This window comes from Alosa sapidissima, chromosome 14, assembly GCF_018492685.1.
Source record: "Alosa sapidissima isolate fAloSap1 chromosome 14, fAloSap1.pri, whole genome shotgun sequence".
NCBI classification, from domain to species: Eukaryota; Metazoa; Chordata; class Actinopteri; order Clupeiformes; family Clupeidae; genus Alosa; species Alosa sapidissima.
Window position 1 is genome coordinate 5,407,934 of NC_055970.1, and position 22,240 is coordinate 5,430,173.

At 39.0% G+C, this 22,240-nt stretch overlaps 3 protein-coding genes across 3 annotated transcripts in view; 2 read left to right on the top strand and 1 right to left on the bottom strand.

The window, feature by feature from the left end:
• Positions 1-3,204: 3,204 nt before the first annotated feature.
• On the top strand, positions 3,205-8,219 carry mrpl21 (mitochondrial ribosomal protein L21). The gene is made up of 7 exons (XM_042062206.1): positions 3,205-3,341; positions 4,867-4,927; positions 5,245-5,330; positions 5,669-5,832; positions 6,219-6,271; positions 7,254-7,357; positions 8,058-8,219. The coding sequence occupies exons 1-7, from the start codon at positions 3,245-3,247 to the stop codon at positions 8,120-8,122; spliced, it is 630 nt and encodes a 209-aa protein (XP_041918140.1). The 5' UTR covers positions 3,205-3,244; the 3' UTR covers positions 8,123-8,219.
• Positions 8,220-8,399: 180 nt separating this feature from the next.
• Positions 8,400-16,539, top strand: LOC121682162 (ras-related and estrogen-regulated growth inhibitor-like). Its single transcript, XM_042062205.1, has 4 exons — positions 8,400-9,276; positions 9,548-9,604; positions 9,806-9,879; positions 14,264-16,539. Exons 1-4 carry the CDS (start codon positions 9,168-9,170, stop codon positions 14,753-14,755), a joined length of 732 nt encoding a protein of 243 aa, XP_041918139.1. The 5' UTR covers positions 8,400-9,167; the 3' UTR covers positions 14,756-16,539.
• Positions 16,540-17,712: 1,173 nt separating this feature from the next.
• The window catches only part of LOC121681697, a 32,318-nt gene continuing 27,790 nt past the window's right edge, over positions 17,713-22,240 (bottom strand). The window contains exons 8-18 of the mRNA XM_042061594.1: positions 21,207-21,317; positions 20,943-21,017; positions 20,728-20,829; positions 20,336-20,437; positions 20,143-20,229; positions 19,631-19,723; positions 19,272-19,370; positions 19,169-19,187; positions 18,941-18,995; positions 18,575-18,661; positions 17,713-18,289 (exon numbers count right to left, since the gene is read on the bottom strand). Of these exons, the coding sequence (XP_041917528.1) occupies positions 17,873-18,289; positions 18,575-18,661; positions 18,941-18,995; positions 19,169-19,187; positions 19,272-19,370; positions 19,631-19,723; positions 20,143-20,229; positions 20,336-20,437; positions 20,728-20,829; positions 20,943-21,017; positions 21,207-21,317 (1,247 nt within the window). The 3' untranslated portion in view covers positions 17,713-17,872. The remainder of the gene's footprint in view (positions 18,290-18,574; positions 18,662-18,940; positions 18,996-19,168; positions 19,188-19,271; positions 19,371-19,630; positions 19,724-20,142; positions 20,230-20,335; positions 20,438-20,727; positions 20,830-20,942; positions 21,018-21,206; positions 21,318-22,240) is intronic.

Here is a 22,240-nt window from a genome sequence, read left to right on the forward strand (position 1 = left end):
ATTTAAAGATGGAAAATAATAAGAACGCAAACCATTTGCTGCTGGGTTATTGCAAAAGAAAACAACAATTTTGAGTGAAACACTAATAGTCTATTGTGTCATTTTAACAGCACTCTCTGGAAACACTTTTTAAGAATCCATTGGATGTCCAAATTCAATCCCATTCCTAATTAATGGACTGAAAAGGTACACATAGATTACAGCATATTATTATTATTATTATTATTATTATTATTACTACTATCATCATCATCATCGTCTAAGCTTTAAAAAACATTTGTCCTTTCTGTTCGAAAACATGAAAACTATTCCCATAAAAATCTGCAACATGTTCAGCCCCACACACCAGTAATGCAAATATCTGTGCAGTCCAATTAGTTTGTTTACTCTTTTCAGCCAGGAATATTGTAACCAAATATGTTGAACCTAAACAAGCTAATAAATGCACAAATAAACCTGACTTGCTTGATTTCATCGTTTACAGACAAAATTATGTGTGTTTGTGCCAGGCGAATCGTTGTACTACCCTTTTGGATAAATAAACGCATTAGGCCACACTATGCCTTTCCCACCACAAAATCACTCTAGAAGGGAAGGCAAGGTCATAGGAGGTCATGCAAAGTCATCAACAACAGAAGAAAACAATTATCTCTACTGAAAGCAAAGCTGTCATATCCTGTCCTTTATCCTTAGAAATCCTCAAGGGCCTGAAAATGTGCATAGGCCTATTAGGTCTTCAGGCCTGGAGAATGCCATGGCCTAATTTCAATTATTTGGCTACAATCCACAATCCAGTGTTGTAGAAGTGGTTCAGTGGCACATCAGCTACAGCTGAAGGAGATAATTGTTAAAACAACTTTTCATCCCCTTCTTAGTCGTAAGTTGCTTACTGTTACTGAGCCATTCCTTCATTTACATTTATTCATATAGCAGGCACTATTGCCCAAAGTGATTTACATGTCAACTATATTACAAGGGATTACATTGTCCCCGGAGCAACTTGATGTGCCTTGCTCAGCGGTAAACCCAGAACTTTCAGGCTACAGCATGCTAGCCCAGCTCCTTAACCTCTACACTACCTTCACAGTGTAGGCTACTAAATGTCACCTGCTTCGACCTTGGCACTTGGAGTCAACTAGCTGAAACGTAAACACAGTTAGGCTACTGTCAGGAGATTTGAACACACAGCACAGACGGCACAGACAGACAGCAGGGTTGCATTCACCTGCGTTGAATCCAGTTTTGCCCACAGCCCACACCAAGATGCAACATTCCTTGCTGTTCGTCTCAGCTAGTTTCACACATGACTGTTGTGATATTTTTTTTCAGTGGGTAGGCTATATAAAGATGTGCATTACAATGCTAGTAATTAAGAACAATACATAAATAAATAACTAGAAATGTAATGCCAGAGGAATTACAATAGTGGATGGAAAGCTACTGTCTTAATGTTGGTGGGGAGATTCCTGGAAAAAAACATTGAATCACTTAATCTTTGAGTTCATACAAACCCTCATACCAAAAACCCTTGTGTGTCAAGGCGTTCTTGAGATATAACACTCAAGGTGTTTTTGACCTTGACATTTGACCTTTGACCTCCAACATCAATTCACTTCATCTTTAAGTCCATACAAACACTCATACCAAATTTCAGGCATGTATGTCAAGGCATTCTTGAGATATCGTGCTCAGAGTATTCATGGACTTGACCTTTGACCTCCAACATCAACTCACTTCATCTTTGAGTCCATACAAACACCAAATTTGAAGCATATGCGTCAAGCCGTTCTGGAGATATAATGCGCAAAGCATGAGATTTGCCTGTGGCTTTTATTTTTTCACACATGGGAAACACTTAAACAGGATGTGTAGTTTTAGGGAGAGCCAGATTGTATGCATTAGAAGCTGAGACAGTAGAGTGGTGAAGTCCCGCCCCTTCTACTTCCGGTCCATGGGACCTATCTTTCAAGACATTATGAACGGGAGTTAATGGAGAGATAACAATTATTTTTTGGTCCAGTTTGAATTGTGCCACAAATTTCACATATGATGTGTGTGAATTTAAAAGATAATTTTTCACGTCAAGAAAGTACTGTTGTTCGATAGACTTCAAAAGTTATGTTGGTTTTGTGCGAATCCACTCAGTGGACTACATCTCTCGCTTTGAACGATGTACGTCACCAACGTAATGAAACGATAAGAGTTGTTATGCTAGTTAACGGTTGCATCTTGCTGCCTGCTATGTCACTTAAAAGTATGTAATGTACAGTCTATGGACGAATACAACTTACCTGATGTGTTTAATCCTCTGACTCATGGTATTTTCTTCGGCAAGGAAAGCCCAATTAAGACCTGTTGCTGGTATGCTTGTACAATCTAGTGAATGAGCTAACGTCACTAGCGTGACTGATGGGTTTGTAGTCGTTGGAATTACGATCTTTCACAATGTTGTAATTCAATAGTTACGAAACAAACTGCAAATGTCTTTACATGAAAAATTGTCTTTAAAATTGACAAACATCATATGGGTAATTCAAGGCACAAGTCAACCGGGACCAGAAAATAATTTATTTTTCACCATAGACTGCCATTCAAATTTTTTTGAAAGATAGGTCCCATGGAGGCAAACGGAAGGGGCGGGACTTCACCACTCTGTTGGATTCACAGGTGACACCTGTGCTAGTGTTCTGATTAGCCCGGGAAGTACTCCGGGAGTTTAACAGTGCAGCTGGCTTTAGGCCATTATGACATCACAGCCATTCAAGTCTATGGGGGGAAAATTAGCTTTTTAACATTTTTAATCCCTAAGGATAAACTTTTAAACATGACTGTACATTAAGTGGTTAGAGTCGCATTCATTCTTGAAAAGGTAAAAAGAAAAGGTTATAATAAGAAGAAGCCAGGAGATTTCAAGGTAGTAGATTCCATCCACTATAAATAAATAACAGACTGAACCTGCTAGGGCCTATCCAGATTTGGATTCAGATAATAATCTTCAGAAGTAGGCCTAAACTTTAATTAGGCTAAGGTTTGAATAATAGCCAATGGTCATGTGGTGGCTTTTTTTAAATAGCATATTGTTTTGTTGTTGTAGTTTAGTGGTTGGTGTTGTTATTTTAAATTAAGCTATCACAAGACAGGCATGTAGCCTTACTCGGACTATTTATTCATATTGCTTATGTTTCACGGGAACACATTTTACAGTCACACAACAACACGTTCACATGTTTCCGGGTACAGCAAGATGGCGGTGACTTTGAGGAAGGGGTGTAGTGATTTTCTCCGAACGTGTTGGAGATTACGGGCACATAACTTGCAACTCTCTTTGGACAAACCCTTAGGTTGGTTTACACACAACTTTCCCATTTACTAATTAAGGGATTCCATTTGACATAGGGCAGAGAACAGTGCACCAAACATGTCTGCTTGCAGTCATGCCACAATTAGCTGAGTCCCGTGTTAGCTAACATTATGTTCGTTTCTGTAATCATGCCTTGGTAACATCTGGATGTTTGAGAATGATCCAGTTATTTCAGCTTACCAACGAAATGGTGCACATTGAAATAATAGTCCATATAAAGTAACGTTAGTCAACGTAATGGATTCTTTCAATCTGCTGTTTTACTATGTCAGTGGTCTCAACTGTCACATCACGTTAGCCTAACATTAGCCAGGTTTTTTTCTTGATGAAGCATACAGTACGTCTGATTTTATTCAGTGCAGTGGTGTATTATATATTGTATATCGTTGTGTAACTGTGTAATTGTATAACTGTGTAGCCTATATTTATGTAGGTCTACGCCTAACAAGTAAATTATAGACCTGATGTTTTGCATGTCATTCAGCACAAGTCACCAAGAGCCGCAACTTCATGGATTATGCAGAATCTGTCTACTTAGTAGTTTTTTTTTTTTTTAATTGTCTTTTAAGTCTAGGATATGTTGTACCCCAAGCCGAAAAATATGTAATTTTTGCTGGTCTGAATCCACATATGGTTTAATCTCACCAATGGCTCAACTCAAATGCTGAATGTATGACATCGTCCAGCTAACCTCTAACAGTTACTGAATTTGAACTTGAGTTATTAAATAAAATAGAGCAGGTCATTTTTCATAAATGGAGTGGACGTGCAAATATCAGTGTTTACAATTTAAGATTTTAGGCATTTTTTAGTGCTTTTTCCTTGGATCATGTGTAGGCCTAGTACTAGCTTGCCCATAGTATTGTAGGTGAGCCTACTAACTACCCTATATCATCACTAGGCTGCTTTGAAGACTGACTATCTTCTCCTTTATCTGAGGTCACTAACATTATCTGTGTGAATAATCTTAAGAAGGCCATGCAACCCATAAGACAAGGCAGTAATACTGGAAAATACCTGTGATTGTTATGGTTATAGCTATAACTATGGTTATATGTCTTAACTTCATAAGAAATATAAATAAACAACTTAACCCTTAACCCCCTAAAAGCACGCCATATGGCAACAGTGGCAAGGAAAAACTCCCATATTCCAGGAAGAAACCTTGAGCAAAATAGGGGGAGCCCATTAAGACCTAAAGACTTGGTTTTGGGTATTTCTTATAGACTATCGAGTAGACAGTTTTAAGAAGCACAACTAAGTTATATTAATAAAATAGCCTATAGACAAAAAAAACAAAAAAACATTAATATCCCTGACCTGTCAGGCGATTTGGCATGTAATAAATAATAATAGTTGATTTTTTTTCGTATTTTATTTTACATCTAGTCTGACCTGTTGGTATGAGTTTAAACATTTCCCTACCAATCAGCATTGCTTAGATAGCCAAGTTCTCTGTGAAGACATTCTGTTTGGTCATGTTTGCCATCTGATTTTTTTGTCAGGATGTTTGTTACCTGCCTTTGTGCGTCAACAGAGTTCTCAGATCCTGAAGTACCCACCCAAGTAAGCAAACTTGCATCTCACAACACATGCATGCTCTTATTAATCAGTATCATTTCATTGTGAGCATTTTTGTCAATTTTACACAAGACATGATTGTAGGTGTACACGTGATTGGCCATTGTGGTCAGAATGTTGAACGAATGTTGGTTTGATTGCTGAAGTGGACTCAATTAAACTAAATGCTCAAACCGGGCGGCTGAAATCATCCTAAGCCTCACCTCAGTGAGGACTGATCCTGTACACCACTGATATTCTTGAGGAGCTGGGGTAAGTGACAATGACACGCTGAGTTGTTCATCCTGGTGTTTTGTACACAGTTATGTTCCAGAAACTTCATTATCCAGACCCCCATGGCCTGAAGTAACACTCATAGATCCTGAGGAAGAGGCAAAGCAGCATCAAGGTTAGGAATGGGGATTTTTTTTTGTTATTAAAGATTAAATGAAAGAATTGTTTATAGTGCATATTAATATTGGGGAATATTCCTAGTGTTACAATTATCATGGATGCATCATAATGGCAAGTCTAGAAACATTAAATGTTTTACATTTATGTTGTAAAACAAAAAGTGTTTACTTGACTATTGACTTCCAGTTTAGAGCATTTAGAACATTACTGGCTGCTTACTTTATGTGTGTTTTTTTAACCTACCGAACTTTTGTGTTTTGATACCTAAAAAATAAATGGCTTCCATGAATAAATATAAATGGCTTAAACTCCATGGCTTCCCTCTTTCCACAGCTGTTGTGCAAAAGGTTAACACACTCCTAGAGAAAGGAGATTACGGGAGGCTGTTTGCTGTAGTTCATTTTGCAAGTCGACAGTGGAAAGTGACAAACGAGGACTTGATTCTGATTGAGAATCACATAGATGCAGAGTGTGGTGACAGGATACGAATGGAAAAGGTTTGTGTCACCATGATGGTTCTTTGTTTTTTTTTTTAGTTGTGTTGGCTCTGTGCCTAGGACAGCTGTCATCCTGCTTTGTGAAAGAGGGGCTCAACAAGAAGAGTAAATAAATACCATTACATCTGAATTGAAAGTGTTTCATGAGAATTGGAAAGGAATGTTATGGATTGTGAGGACCATGCAGAAAAGCAGTGATGCATGTAATCTCTTTGTCAGTTGGCAGCCACTGATAACTAAGATTCACACATGAGGTTACATAATGCATATAAATGTGTGCTGTCAAGCTTGTGACATGAGGAGTTGTGAGTTTGAGATGAACTTAACTAGCTATTGTTGCTCATTATGTTTCTGTTCTGTGAATAATTTGCTTTCCTTTGTCTTAGGTGCTGCTGCTTGGTGGTGAAAACTTCACTCTGATTGGACGTCCACTGCTCGGGTAAGCACAGCAGTTTGTGTAATGTCAAGAAAGCTGAATGTTCTAGCATTATATCTTTAGTTTTCCAGTTTCTGGTTCCTGATTACAGAACCATTCATGCTTGATCCTTCAATTAGATTCTATTGGGCTTTTGTCATAAGAAAAATACTAATATGTGTAATGATAATATTATGATCCCATCAGAGATACATTTCTCAAAGGAGAAAACAAGGCCTTTGAGAAATGTATCTCTGATGCCTCTGATACCCACCATAAACAATCTTCATTGTTATAACTGTGATTCAACAACTTGGTGTTTCTCAAAAGTGTACTTTCAGCAATCAATTGCATAATTGCAAAGCTCAGTGGTTGGAACTAGGCCTACTGTTCACAGCCAGTAGTTGTAAATGTAGTTCCTGTATAGTTGCTGTTGTCATTGTTTTAACTGCACTTAAAAGAGTGCCCTTTTCCTTATCTATCCACTGAACACCCACCTACTGACATTTTCATACAAATAGTCCATTTAGCCAACATTTTGACAAGGGAAAATCTGGCTTGTTCATTTTCAAAGGGGTAGAATGTGTTCAAAATGAACATTGATTAAAAAAAAAATTATCAAAATGCTAGGCATACATTTGATCAGATTCTTGAATTTCCCCTTGGGTATCAATAAACTATCTATCTATCTATCTATCTATCTATCTATCTATGTATCTGATCCTCAAATGTACAGAAAAACTGAAAGTGCTACATTCACCAGCAGGTTCTACTGTGTTGGTTCGCCTTCTCAGTACAGACCAATGTGCAAGCTCTCCTGACTTCCTGTGTGACTTCTAATGGTTATAAGAAAATTTCACGGGCTTCTCAGATTAAATGAAGGGTTCATGTTGTTTTGCTAATGTTTACATTGACAGTGAGTTCTTGGAAGAGGCAGGTCTCTGGAAATGAAACCCGTTTCACAACACTGCTAACACACCGTCTGTCTTTGTCTTTTCACACCTAGACGTGATCTGGTCAGGGTCGAGGCAACGGTCATTGAGAAGACGGAGTCTTGGCCTATGGTTCATATGAGGTTTTGGAAAAGACACAGATACCAGAGGAAAAGAAGTATGTTTTTCCTTTGGCATGCCATCTTGCATGCAATTTTGCCTCTGATGAAACTGTGATATAGGTCTATTTAACTCAGTATGCATGCATACCAAGAAAACACTGTTATTATTATTTTGTATTATTATTATTTATTATTACTTCCGTTGAAGAGTTGCCAGGGTAAACCACTGTGGACCTGTGTGTCATTTGTGGTGAAGTCATTTTAATGTTCACAATGAATGGCCTGAATTCCTTCATGCTGAAAGACCAATTACAGGCTAAATTTAGTTTGATGATGTTTATTTGAAGTAAACAGGAACATACTATTTGCCTAGAAAGCGGAAATCCCACCCCCACCCCCTGACATGGGTAGAGAGGGTTTTCACTTTCAGGGAAATATACTAGTGCTTGGAACTATGCCTTGCTGCCGATACTAGCACATACTGCAGTCTTACATATCACATAGCAGCAAAGGATAAGGGATAAACACAGGCCACCTTCCTTGGGCAGGTACTGCAATGGTTAAGAGGACGCGGCATCTAAACATACTGTATGTTTCTTATGTCGCTAGTGATCCTGTATCATGAGCCTCCGAAACAGTTATGTGTGTTAAAAGGTTGTACATTTCAGTTTTGCTCTTCAGCTTTTAAATGAGTGTTTTGCAGTTTGCTATGTATGTAGACTAAATTGTGTTTGTTTTTGTTCCAATCTTTTTCAGTTATCATCCAGCCCCAGACTGTTCTTCGGATAAATTCAATTGAAGTAGCGCCAAGATTGAGTTGATTTTTGCTCTGTAAATAAACGAATGTGTTTCTGTAATCATGTCCTTTTGATTCATGGCTAACTATTTCACTGTGTAATTAAACTTTGCAAAAACATTTATCCTTTGCACTTTGTGGGCTTATTTTCTTCCCACCCCTTGTTTCTACTGCTGTAATGGGAGAGTGAGAGCCAGCGAGCACTTTAAAGGGTTTTCAGAGTTTTCTTATATTTTGTAATTTTGTAGAGGCTTTATGACAGTCAGATATGATGATTATTGGTTCTTGTTCTCAAAGCTATGCACAAGATACAGGTAACAGGGTGTCTAGACATTGTCCAGATATTGACAACAGTGAATATGTTGTGTTTGTTTTTCAAAGTACTGTAATGATCGGTGCACTGTACCAAAACAGAATGAAGTCTGAGAGAAGCCATTTATTATGGCACTAAACCAGAAAGATATCAGTCAGGATGGAACAGGTGAAATGGCCTCTGTTCAGCCGCTAATGTAATCAGATGGCATCTGTGTGCCCAGGGGTAAACATGTAGGTTAGGGCCCGGCCATCATTTTTCAATGTATTTTTTGTTTCTGGCAGGCATGGTATGTGCGCTTTTGCTTCTTGGTAGGGTGTGGTGTGAAAGATAGTAATTGTCATCCTGTCGACATGAGAGACTGCAACAATAAAATAGGCTGGGCACTCTATGATGATGTAGATTCCACGTTGGTTCTCTTGGTTTAATCTAAGGTCTTAGAAATCACAGCATATTGTAATGCAATTTGCTCGGTATTTAATCTGGGTGGGGAAAGGTGGCAGAGAGAAGAAGGAGGTGGGACGTCACTAATGGGTCTGCATTTCAGTGCGTGTGCGCACAGGCAGAGGCTTAAAAACTGTCCGTGCTTATACAGTCAGATGTGGTGTGGTAGCCTACTCCTCAATTGCTTATGTAGTTTTTAGAGTTGTAATTTCTTTTCGGTAAGCCTGGAGATTTCCAGGATGCTACCTTTTGCTAGATTTATAACAAAACTATAACGAAAACATCCATCGGTGAAATTAAAATCAAACTCACCATGACTACAAACCGAGGATTACAAAGAACTTTGAGAAGAAGTGGAAGTTTACCTGCGTCCCGTACTGTGAGAATTGTGATTTTGGGTCAAGCTGCAGTTGGTAAAACGGGTGAGCACCAACAACTGAAATGTTAACCGCGTGTATCTGCGCTGAATCTTTCCTATTTTCGTTTGTTATTTCTCTGGAACTGACGTGGTGGTTGGCTAATATTGGTGCATCCTAATACAAGACACGTTGATATATTACAGTATGTTTGTTTTTTCCCCTGCATGCATTATTATGTCTTTACATGATGAATGAAAGGCATCTCTCAGCACTGCAGGATTTTCCAGCAGTCTTATCGATTCTGCTCTTAAATTATTCAAACATTTTCCTCCAGCCATGGCAGTGCGATTTATCACCAGGAGATTCATCGGCGAGTACGACCCTACTCTAGGTAGGTGTATTGGAAAGGGAGAGAGGATTCACTTTCTATTGGATAGGTTTTGATACATAAACATTAGTAGCCTACCCTTAGGGTACGCATATTTTGATCCACCTTATTAGGCAAAGGCTATGCAGTGGCTTCTACTCATGAAAACTATCAGTCAATCAGGTAAATGCGATATTGTTGATGGATTGCTTCCATGTTAAACAGAGACTATCTACAGACACGAGGTTGCCATAAATGGAGACGCGGTACACTTCGAGATACTGGATACAGCGGGGCAGGTGAGATTGGTATTTTCATCGAAATTACCCTATTAATAAAATACATTGTTGTAGACTGTTCAGGCCTAAACCCAACACTCTGTTTCTGTTTATATTTAGAGACCAATGTCACTTAGTTTACACATGCCAATCATGACTACTCAGACCACTCTGTGTCTCCAACACTCACTTGACTAAACTAATCAGATGATTATGAGGCCTAGGGCCTACTAGCTGAATCACTCTCTTCATTTGACAAAGACCAACATATAGCCTAACATGTTTTGTAAGTCATAGACGGGTAATAGAGTGTGTCTGTTAGGCTAAATAGATGTTTAACAGACACACACCTAGAAATGTCCACTATGTACTTTTACATTTAAACCTGACTATTTAAGGTGTGCTGACTGCTGAGGCACACAAAAGTCAGTATTTCTGAAATTACAGTCAAGAGTCTGTTCCCTGTTGCTCTGTGCTGCCAAAAGTTCCATCTGAAACAATATATGGAGACTGTATTTTCACTAAGCCTTCAGAATACTGCAACCATTTTTGGCCATTGGATTTCTTCTTGAAGTCCTTTGTAACCTGAGTGCTGAAAAAGAAAGCTATATTATTTATTTTCCTTTATGCATACTGTTTAACTGAATGGGGTTAAGATGACCTGCAGCTAAAGTTAAATGTACTTTGTTTTCGACCCAGTCCATCCATAATCCATTACACATATGTTGATATAGCAACTATTAAGTCTGTGTGAATGTGTGTGTGTTTCGTTAAAATACTATTGTTAGTTTCCCATTATATATGAATCAGTTAAGCCTGCTGTTTCCCCCTTGTGGCCAGTTATATAAGCCCATGTTCCCAGGTTATTTGTAAATTGGTTGAAATACGTACTGTATACTAGAATGCTTTTAATACCATAACATTCAGTTTAGGCAGTAGGTTAAATCCTATAGAGTGATGTGCTTTGTATTGCTCATGTGTTGAGAAAAAGCTCCAACACGCTTTCAAAACACTATGACCTAACATGCTGGATAAGCCACCATTTTCCAGAATACCACATCAGCCTTGCCCATGAAAAACCCACAATATAGTCAGCAGAATGTCTGTGTTAGAGGATCATGTCTTGTGAAATACACAGTGTCCAATTACTAGTGTCTCTTGTCAGGATTTGCTACAGCACATGTTCAGCTAATAAAAGAAAAGTAATAGTGTTAATGAGTTTTCCTGATCTGATGCACACTCAGCAGGACCTGGTCTGAGAGAGCCCTGCAGCGCTTCCTCTGAAATTGCTCTCCACTGAGGGCTTTGACATGCTGGCAGCAATTGTGAAGGAAAATAAATCTGACAGCTGAAGTTAACATTCACACACAGTGCAGCTTCACTATGAGAGGTGTTCCACCAAAATACAGTGATGGTGGGCAGGGCTGGGGGAGGCATTGGAAGTTCAGAGCAAAGGTTTCACATCACCAGAGAAGACCAACATATGCAGCCAAACTACTGAAATATGGGTCAGAAATACTGATGTGTACCATCACACCTCAATCAGTCACTAAGTCACTAACTAATTGAGCTGGTTTTAATATTAGAGCATGACATGTTAGGCCTACCAGTTTAGTTTATCACTAAGGGCCCTATCATGACATTCTAAAGCGCATCGTCACTCGTCAAAAGTCTATTCAAATTTAGTAGGATGTCCAGTTCACATTGGGAGGGGTTTTGTTATCAAAAGTGGAGCGCATGGCGCAACAAGGTGTTCCTAGGTTTTTTAATCAGTCATATGGGTGTGTTTGGGGCGTAACACCATTTTAAACCAATGAGAATGACATCTGGCATTCCCTTTAACGGCGCAAAGCGCGATATGTCAAATAAATGCATCGGTATTTTAGCATTCAACGGCGCATTTGAAGGAGGCTGCTTGCGAGACCGTATGGAATAGTCATTCTTAAACCATGCTTTACTAAAACCTAGCATAGCCTTCACGCATTTCCACTCGACTATTATTTGAACTCATTGGCAAAGTGAAACTAACTTCACCAAGGAGTCAGTCAACGACAAGACAGTTATATGCAGTTACTTTCACTATTGACTGACAATGGGTTACCACCGAAAACATAGGCTGGAAAAAGCAACACTTACCCTAATATTGCTCAAATGACTGAATAAAACAACATTTATCCTGCAGAGGAGTTGCTTATGTCTCGTGACGGTGCGTCTTCAGCTGTGCTCCATACGTGTCTCTCGCCTCTCCCCTAATCACTTTTAACCGTCATTACCGATTTGCAAATGATGGTGAATAACTACTCATCATGAGATGTACAGTATTTCGTAATATCTTTATTCTAATTATGTTTCCCGTTGTAATCGTGCAATTTGTAATGCTTTGCATTGACGTGTGCTGGTGTGCGTTCATGAATAATAGAAGGATGGTGCGTGCACCTGCCAATATGACTGTTGACATGCGGTCTTAAAATAGCATATGAACAACTCGCCATTGACTTCTGACCAGGTTTAGGTGGTGTATGATAGCGATTTTAGACAACGCGCTAGGACCCTCCCTAGGTTGTTAATTGCCACAGCCCTGGGCGCAATGCTTAAAAAATAAACGTGCAAAATACCGAATTCAACTTTGCGCGGGTGAAAAACGAACTTTACGCCATGCGCTGGTGCCCAAAATAGACAAATATTAGCCATCTAAAGGCTTTCATTTTCAGTAAGTTAGAAACATAGTGATTTACTTTGCACATGCTCCCCTACAAAACAAAAACATTGTGGGTTTTAAAAAGAAAGTCACTAAAAGTTTATCATTTAGAACCCTAGTAGCCATTAATTACATTTTTTAACCTGTAAACCTGTCTGAGGCAGGAAAGGAACTGGCGATGTATGCGTGTTATTCATGCTCCAAGGAACAACCTTAGTCCTCTGCAAATCCAGTTTTTCTGCTTTTCAACCACAGCTTGATAATTAAAACAAAAACGAGTTACGTAATTTTACTTGGAACTGATCTAACTCATTTTGGCATAGAAATCTTGTAATTATAAGAACAAGCTGAATAAAAAAAAAACAGAAACTCTGTCTAATCTTGCCAGCAGACTGATGCTAATGGATTCTTCTAAATCAGTGATAATTAATCTAATGACAAAATCCCATTAACACAGGCTCAAGCGTGAAGACACCCCTCATTCTTCTCCTCAAGTGACACCCATTTGAAATGGGTCATAATTCATTCTGAACTCTTAACCCGCATTTCAGGAGCTGAAATGTAAAATCACTTCTCTCAGTCTGCCTCCTGTTCTATCTCTCCCCTACATTAAAGCACTCAATTATAAAGATTGTTTATGTCAAAGCAGAATATTCCAGCTAGTGTTTCAATCTTCTCCAGTCCACCACCTCTTTGATGTAAGGATCATAAGGGTAGCAGGAGGGTACTTTAATGTGTTTGTGGACTGGTTTTGTTGTGACCTTAGTGAAAGAACAGGGCCTGTCATGAAAAAAGGGTCTGTGTGGAGGAGATATGAGTCGGATCTTGTTAGGGTTATTATCTTTCACAGTGAATGAGAATCAGGCCCTGGCATCACGCGGGATGTATGCGCCACCTCGCCTGAGCTCCATGCCAGGGGTAAATCTTCAGTGTGAACACACATTCTACACACACACACACACACACACACACACACACACATACTCACATACTCTCTCTCTCTTTTTCTCTCTACACACTACCTCCTTCATACCCATACACACAGAGTCTCTCTCTTTTACTTTCACACACATACACACACACACACACACACAGAGGGGGAGAGAGATAGGGAGGGGGTATACACACATACACTTATAGCCTGTCACTTAAATGTACGCATACCTTTCTCTGTGCAGTCAGCTATAGAATAATACACAGTTAGGGGTCAGAAAGTCAGGGTTTGCAGAGAACAATGAGTGATTGTTTTAAAGTGAAAAATAATGATTATCATAATAATTATGCATATGGCTTTATATATGAATGAATGTGATTTTAAGATGCTTTTTTGTTGCATAAAAACATTAAAACTCTTCTGCAATCAAAAAATAATACTGTAACAGATGATCAGATGACAGTTCATGGAACACACTTTGATGAAGGATCCTGCAATGTAAAAGACTACAATTTGTTTGAATACTTCAGGGGATCTCTGTGCATGATATCTTTTTAGTGTCAGAACTTTCCAGCTAAGCCATTTCTGAAACCAAAAAAGGAAACAATCATCAGATGACAAATGTTAATGCAAAAGGCAACAACTTGTTATAAGCAATACCTCTGGGGACATCCATGCATGGTCCATATATAGATTATTATCCCCATGCATTTGAGCAAAGTCACCAACTCACTCAGTTCTTCCCATGTTCTTTCATTCCCAATCCCACCCAGGAGGAGGACGCCCTGCTGATCGAGGAGAAGATCAGGTGGGGCGACGGCTTCCTCATCGTCTACTCCGTCACAGACCGGTGCAGCTTCGACGAGGTCATGCGCCTCTGTTTCCTGGTCAACCACATCCATGCTGGGGCCGGTGGTGGCAGGCGGAGCAACGCCGAGCCGCCGCCCACACTCATCGTGGCCAACAAGAAGGACCTGGAGTACGACCGCATGGTGAGCCCCGAGGACGGCGAGAACCTGTCGCGCGGCCTCAAGCTGCCCTTCCACGAGATCTCGGCGCGGGACAGCTGGGAGGAGACGGCCGCCGTGTTCCACGCCCTCTACGCCGAGGTGGCGCAGCAGCTGGACGCCTCACCGCCCTCCTTCCGCCGTCGGGCCGTCTCCAAACTCATGGAGAAAATACCCAGAATTCACTCTGGCACGGCGCTGGGTGCCGCGGGACGCAGCTTCAGCTTTGGATCCTTTAGAGATTTCTTGCCTGAGTAATTACTGGGGAACATGGACCCTCCTGAGGTACAGGAGGTGAGGGTGCATACCTTCAACCCTGATCTAGATGTAGATAGAGAATTAGACTGAAGGCCATATCACAGCAGTTTGGCTAGCTCTTAGTTAGATTACTTGCTGATAAAAACAACACATCTGTGTGGTTACTCAATGAATTTTGCAGACAGACTAGACAGATTAATATATGTGTTGATCTGCCTTTATATTAAACATTACACAGTATTTTGTTCATATCCTGGAAATACTGGTGATTGAAGAGAAACTGGAGGAAAGATGGCAACCTCTCATTGGACAGGTTAAAAACTTTGACAGTGCAGAGACGCATGGAACAATGCCTGAATAAATGGCTGACTTTTTTCATGGTCAGCAAAATGCAGAATATAAAGTTGCTCATTTACAGTAATTTTAGAGAGACTATGGATAATAGTAATGTTAAATATTTCTCAAATCCTTTTCAAACAAAAACTGGATAACATGTATGTGGAAAATATTTAACATGAATGTAAACCAGCAATTACTTATACTACATTCTGGGAAATTCTGCGAATTGAAGAAGTGAGAATGCAGCATCACTTGGCTGTGAACAGCATCCCCTTAGTAGATGCATTATCTTTTGCCTGGTGGTGGACACATGATCTACATGTATTGATAGTAGCAGCAGCATGTCATTTTCCCCAAGAGCTTTTACATTCTCACAATTATCAATAAAGTAGATGCTTCAGGGGGAAATGGCTCCCAGTGTCAGACCACAGATATAATCTAAAAATCTCATTGAGACTGAATACCCAAACTAATTATTTTGGTTTTTCTGAAGGAACTTATACTGTATAGATGCCTGCCAATCTTTGGTGTACAGCAAGCTTGCCACTTGCTGTGAGTATTGCACACACAAGATTTTGTCCAACTTAAACTAAAAAAATATAATGCATTTTAGTAAGAAATATTCGTTTCACTAATTATCTTATTACCTAAAATCTAGCATGTTGAAACGGCCTGAATCACAGATCGATATGATCATAAATTAAAGATACCTCTTCCACTTAATTTTGACCCGACACATCACCAGAAACAAACAGTTGAGACTTCATTTCACAGAGAAGCTATGACGCTGGAAGCCAGTAACCCTTGACCAGACAGGAGAGGAACAATGAAGTAACAGTCTTCAGTGTGTTCAGAGGAGTACTCTAATGACAGTGTACAAGCGTGGGTTATTCAGAACAGTCTGTTTTAGTTCAGAGTTATAGCAAGGGGCCACCTGTAATAGAACAGCCTTTGTGGTGTCCTTCTTTGATGCTATGGGAACATATTTGATCAGTTGAGCATTTGCTGCAACTGATAACTGAGTGTGAGAGGCCATACGCAAGAATAACCCTGCTGGAGAGTTATGGACCAGATCATGGGTAATGTTTCTCTGTGTTTCAAAATCTATTAAATTATGCTCTTCTGTCTATATTGCTCTGGCTTTGAGCAACTGGATGTCAAATTTAGTTTACTTCATGCATGAGAGACTTTGCTTGTTTTCTGACTTTGCACTAGCCCTGGTCTTACATTGCTTTGGTTCTAAAAGATAATTTGGATTTTGGTCATCAGAGACTGCTTCCAAAGTCTTCCACCCCATTTGTGGGCCTCTCTTAGCTTGCCAAGAATCACCATCCCTGCACCCTCACAGCAGTGATCTTCATGAATCTGGCAAATCAAAGCCACTGTCTGATTAGTCTGACCTCTTTGCCAGCCAACACCCATCCTGCTAATCTCCAGAGACACAGGTAAACACGGGCTGGTTGGATAAACTTGCTTCACAGTGGAATGGCAGAGGTTGCATTTGTCTTATGTTCCTCAGAATGATCTACTTCTTTGTCATTATCATCACAGGTAAGGAAGACTGATGAGCTCTCTTGCCAGCATTCTTTTGTCTTAACTTGACTTCCTTTTCCAGGGAGAACACTCTAAGGTGTTGCACAATGGTAATCTGCACCAAGTCACAAAGATAATCACTGTAGATATTTGTGAACTGAGGGAATTTAAAATTACCCAGTTAATTAAGACATGTCTGAAGCAGAAGTCATTGATGTGTGTGTGAGCGAGAGAGGGAGACAGAGAGCGAGAGAGAGAGTGTGTGCAAAATAACAGCCTGCTCTAATAGTAGGGTGCTGCTAATGAATCGAAGAGGACCTTTTTTCTCCATGAGGGTGTGCAAGCTGTGGCTTAAAGCATCACCCAGCAGGTGCAGATCTGCCCTCGGGCAGAGAGCCAGCAGCAGAGCCTCAGCATGAGTGTCCGCCAGCCCCACATCTTGTACTTCACTCCACCAAAGATCTGCTAGCTTTACTCCACCACAGAAACAACAGTTTCTGAGTCCACCATATTTGACCCCCTCACTCACACATTTTAAGTATGTGAGGGTCTATAGGTTATGTTGGTGGTCCACAGCTGAACAGTGTATATTAGAGTTGTGAAATTGTCAAAATCCCCCAAAAATGAATCACATGATTTGAGTAAAGCCACATCATTTTTGTGAGTAGGCTAATCAGGCATGACAGGCAGGACTATCATACGATTCAGCTTTGCCGCAACATACATATGTTTGCTGACATTCTGCTCCACTGAAGAACATAGCTCGGCCATGAAGTTGACAAACCGATTCAACTTACCAATGTTCTGAGAAAACATTTCCTATTCAGTGTTGTTTCCTTTGAAATACATTTCCATGATGCCAAGGCGCCCCCTAGCTTTCATTTGTCACCAGAGAGATTAACCTGAGAGATCTTTGAGAGACCCATACTGAATCCTGTATTCTGTGTCAGTATATCCGTCTGAATAAATTGATAGGTGAAGACCAAGAGAAGTCTTGATTCAATATTACAGTAAATATATTACAATTACATCAACCTTGGGGAAAACATGGTACTACATCAACTCAAAAAAATCATATCAATCAGAAATTAAATTGTACTTTTATTTAAAAACACAAGGAAGGTTGAAAATACTGTAATCTGCTGTAATTATGAAGAACTAAGTGTGTCTTGTGGAACAGTGCTGTTATGACATGTTATTTCCCTTTTGATTCACTTATCGTTATCACTATACAGTATTTGTCTCTTAATTTGACTCAGAATGAGGGATGGGTTTAACCATGTCTCCTTGGAGAAGTGGCGAGCTCTCCATGTCTTCTGTAACAGAGTTGCGTCTTGGCTCTTGGAAGTCTGTCTCTGCTGGCTCTTTTTCTCCATGGCTCAACAGTGAATCAGTATCCTCAGTCACTGGTATATGTGAGTGTGTGTTTGAGATAGTATCTTTGTCTTGTAAAACAGGAGTTGTGTCCATTTCTTCTGCAGCTGATTTACTTGTACGGCTATGTGTATCTGCATTTGGTTCTATTGCTTCCGCAGCTGTGTCAGTGGAGATGAAATCTTCTTTGCTAACTGGTTCTGATGAACATGTGTTGGTATCTTCTGGGACATCTCCTAGAACATGTATGTCTGCGTCTGTTTCTGGAGGTGGTTCAGGTGGACTCCCCTGTTCAATACACAACATCATCTGAACACAAGTGCTTAAATATATACAGTAGAAAATCAAAACAAGATTTATCTCTCTCTTAGTCTCCCTCACACACACTCGCTCTCGCTCTCTCTCTCTCTCTTTCTCTCTCTCACACACACATACACACACACACACACACTAATACTAATAAAGCCCACTCAAGTTGTTACTCTTTACATATGCTGCAAAACACTAGTTATTGACCTCCTGTATGAGTATGTCAAGTGAACACATTACTCAGTAGTCAGGTGAAGACACTACCTGTGGAGTGCCTGATCCAGCAGCAGACTGACTTGTCATCTCAGTCATCTCACAATCTTCAGGTGGATCAAGTTCTCCTTTCAAACTCTGTTGTAAAAGGGATGATACTTGTTTCAAAAATCCCATTGTTCAACAACCAAGCAAAGACTAAAAACTAACAAAGCAAGGAGAATGAAATATATGATTGAAACAAGACACTACATACACATGTACTGACTAAAGAATTTCCAGAGTCTGTACATACAGTAATACATTTAATGGTCATACAACAACTTCAGTCTGGTGATACCTCTATAATGCATATACATCTCAGTTATTTTAATATTGAAATACAAATTTACGTACATTTAGTAAAAACTGACAAACCTTTATCCAATGTCTACATCCTTTTTTCTTACACATGTCCAGTTCTGTTTTAATTCTAGGGAATATAGTGATGAAAATGATAATAAAACAATAATTTACACATACTATATGATACTAGATGGTACAACTATACACATACAGTATTAAGTAGCTTGCAAAAACATTAAATGAATGACTCATTCTACAACAAAATCATCAAAATCAATTAAGCCAAGAGGAAATACATACTTATCTCGCCTGCCCATCCCTGCATTTTATACATAAAGATAGAATTAATAACAAATTAAATATTAATAAAGAACTGAACAATTATTGTCTAAACTGAACTCACAGTATGCATGGCTCCATAGCACAATCCAGCTCAAAACAAAAACACATTCAAACGGTAGAACTACAACACGGAGATCTGCTACATTTCGTTCTCCTGTACCTGAAATTGCAGGGTAATGACAATTAGTCAGCTTCACCACCATCACATACTAATTGCCATCTGAGCAGTTTAATTATCACTTTAAGTCCCAGATCAAATAGCACCTATTTTTTTATTGGGTTACCATGTAATGTACAATGTACACATATAGAGATATAAAAGGCAAAGTAGCAGTAACATCCGCTTATTCAACAATGATTTTGTCTGTCAATTATCTAAGCCCACATAGTCTTGGTTTAATAGAAGTATAGGCTACTCACGTGATTTCAGTATTAATTCTGTTGCCAAGGTAGCAGCATTAACAACAACTAAACCAACAGCTCCATACTTGTAGAGAATCGTCTTTGGAGTTTCTTTGTTGAAAAAGTTTTGAATGTTATTAAAAGAGAGCATAAGTTTGAATGGCTTAGAAAGGGACAGTATATTATTCTGCAGTTTGTGGATGTGTGTTCTTTTCCATGTAAATGCAGCATGCAAACAACAGCAACAACAAAAACAATTAGATTTAAATGGTGCACTATAAAATATAAACCAGACTGTTTATACTTGTTATCAACCAGTCCTTATAACTTATAGACTGCATTCAAGACTTGATAAGGACATGACATTCTTAACTAATTAAATGGCAAAATAAATAGATTTTTTATGACTGCCCATTAAGTTGTCAATGTCACAAAAGTTACTAATCAATCTTTAAATGGGCCTGCAGCTGCCACTCTAACAAGTAATTTTCCCTTGTAAAAGGCTGACTGAGCAAGAACAAGCACTGTACCAGCTAAAGAGAGTTTCACCCGATCATATATTCCAGACAGAGCCAGGAGGTGGAACAGGGCAGTTACAGACAGCAATCCAGCACGCTCTGTAGATTCAGGCATATGCAGCACAAGCAACATCAAAAGTGGCCATTGTTCCAAAAAGAACATCAACAACCATAATATGCAGAAAGAGATACAATGTCTTCTCACCTTCATGATTTTCTAGAATTTGATTAAAGAAGTAGAAAATTACTGCACTAATAATGAGGCGCCTGATGAAATAAAATATCTGCCATCCCAACCAGAACAATTCTGAAAAAATAAACCAGTAAACATGCATGAGTGGATATGACATTCCTTGAAAAAGAAGTCTGTATATTCTTGTGTAAACCTAGCAAGAAAGCATTATTACCCTCATCTTACCCTTATTCATATTTGATTTCTAATTGCATAACTACACATTATTAGTAATTAGTTATTAATCATAATATTCTTTCAAATTACACTTAATTAAATTAACTAAAGTAGTCATGCTGTGCTGAGGAACCTTACAGTTGTGAGTGGTGACACACTGTTATGATTAATGTGAGCGTGACACTTACTTGATTTCTCCAAAAAAGGATATCTTTTCTTAACTATGATAAACAAAATCCAGTTGGATAAAATTAATACAAATACTCCAGCAAACATGCTTATGAAGGCACCTGCAAAAGAGCAAAGATATGATTGTTATTTACTGTTCTCTTCTATGAGGTTTATCTGTATTTACTGATGCCATCAAAGGGAAAATGTGTATAATTACAAAAGGAATACATACTTTCACTGAACGTGCGAGACAGAAAAGACATGTTGAACAAGTAAAACAAATCCATGATTTCCATGAAATCACCCCCTTAATTAGAAAATGTATGTAGACAGGTTAGTTTTTCAATTGGTCTCACCATTATTATAGCAAAACATTCACTTCCAACAATTACATTTTAACAGCACCATAAGTATTCTCTATGAACAGCACTGTAATCTGTTGGTGAGCATGTAAGTAGACAGAGGCCTGCTATAATTTCATACATTTTCCCCTTACCTCCACCAAAGAAACCTTTTATGCCCATATGCAGTGATGATCCATACATGATGCCCATGAAAGCCATGGCTTTGCTCTCTCTTTCAATACTCCAAACATTAAAGAAAATGACTGAAATGAAGAGGGACATTTCATAAGAGACATAAGGGATTTTTATCTTTCAACAGCTGTTACTGCATTAGCTGTCAAACTATTAAGACCATTAAGGCTGAGATACACTGGGCAGTGTTTAGATAACATTTCTTAGGAGAAAAATGACAAATTGTGTATGTGTATTTAGACAGTGCGTCTCAGTATTATTATCCATCAATGTTGTCCAGGTGCACCAACAGCCTAACGAAGCATTTTGAAATTACAAACACATAACTGTGTGTGTAACACACAAACCCAACTGTGTGTTAGCATTGTGTAAGAAATATGAAAGGCACTGATATGAGGGTAAATTGCAGTCAGAATTCTATAGACAGCATATCTTAAAATGGCTTAGATAAGCAGACAAGCAACAGTGGTGAAATACAAAATGATTAACATTAGATTTCATGGCATTGTCCATTACGGCAAATTACAGCCAATTCAGACATTGTCCCCGTTTCCCGGTGAACAATGAATCTTAGCATTCTTACACACATTGGTTAAATGTGTGTGAAATGATGAAAGACTTTAGTCACTAAGATTCATTGGGCCCAGAGACAGTTTCCCCATGTAGATCACTGGTTTGTTCCTCCCTCCAGTTGATAAGCCAATTCTGTATCTCATATAACTGTGTCAGTAAACTAAAGTGTGTGGGAGAGCGTGACAGGAGTCTGAGAAAATTGAAGAAACATTGTGAGCAAGATATAACACCTAAGGTTGAATGAAAAAGCCAATTTAGAGAAACCCAGAACAAATCTAAAAATAATCTTTTATCTATTAAAAATGCTCTCAAAGGCTGCTCTGTTGGAGATGTTTTTTTGCCGAAAAAGGTTGCTATAAATCTACTATCTATACATGGATTTCTATGCAATGTCACGAAAACATGTGTGTGCAACTTCAGG

What these genes read in the sequence shown, in the direction of transcription:
- LOC121682162 (XM_042062205.1), top strand. Translation starts at nt 9,168, where the DNA reads ATGACTACAAACCGAGGATTACAAAGAACTTTGAGAAGAAGTGGAAGT. An exon ending in CGAGTACGACCCTACTCTAG is followed by an intron (nt 9,605 to 9,805) that starts GTAGGTGTATTG and finishes CATGTTAAACAG; the next exon opens with AGACTATCTACAGACACGAG. An exon ending in TACTGGATACAGCGGGGCAG is followed by an intron (nt 9,880 to 14,263) that starts GTGAGATTGGTA and finishes AATCCCACCCAG; the next exon opens with GAGGAGGACGCCCTGCTGAT.
- mrpl21 (XM_042062206.1), top strand. Translation starts at nt 3,245, where the DNA reads ATGGCGGTGACTTTGAGGAAGGGGTGTAGTGATTTTCTCCGAACGTGT. An exon ending in CTCTTTGGACAAACCCTTAG is followed by an intron (nt 3,342 to 4,866) that starts GTTGGTTTACAC and finishes TTTTTTTGTCAG; the next exon opens with GATGTTTGTTACCTGCCTTT. An exon ending in ATCCTGAAGTACCCACCCAA is followed by an intron (nt 4,928 to 5,244) that starts GTAAGCAAACTT and finishes TTTTGTACACAG; the next exon opens with TTATGTTCCAGAAACTTCAT.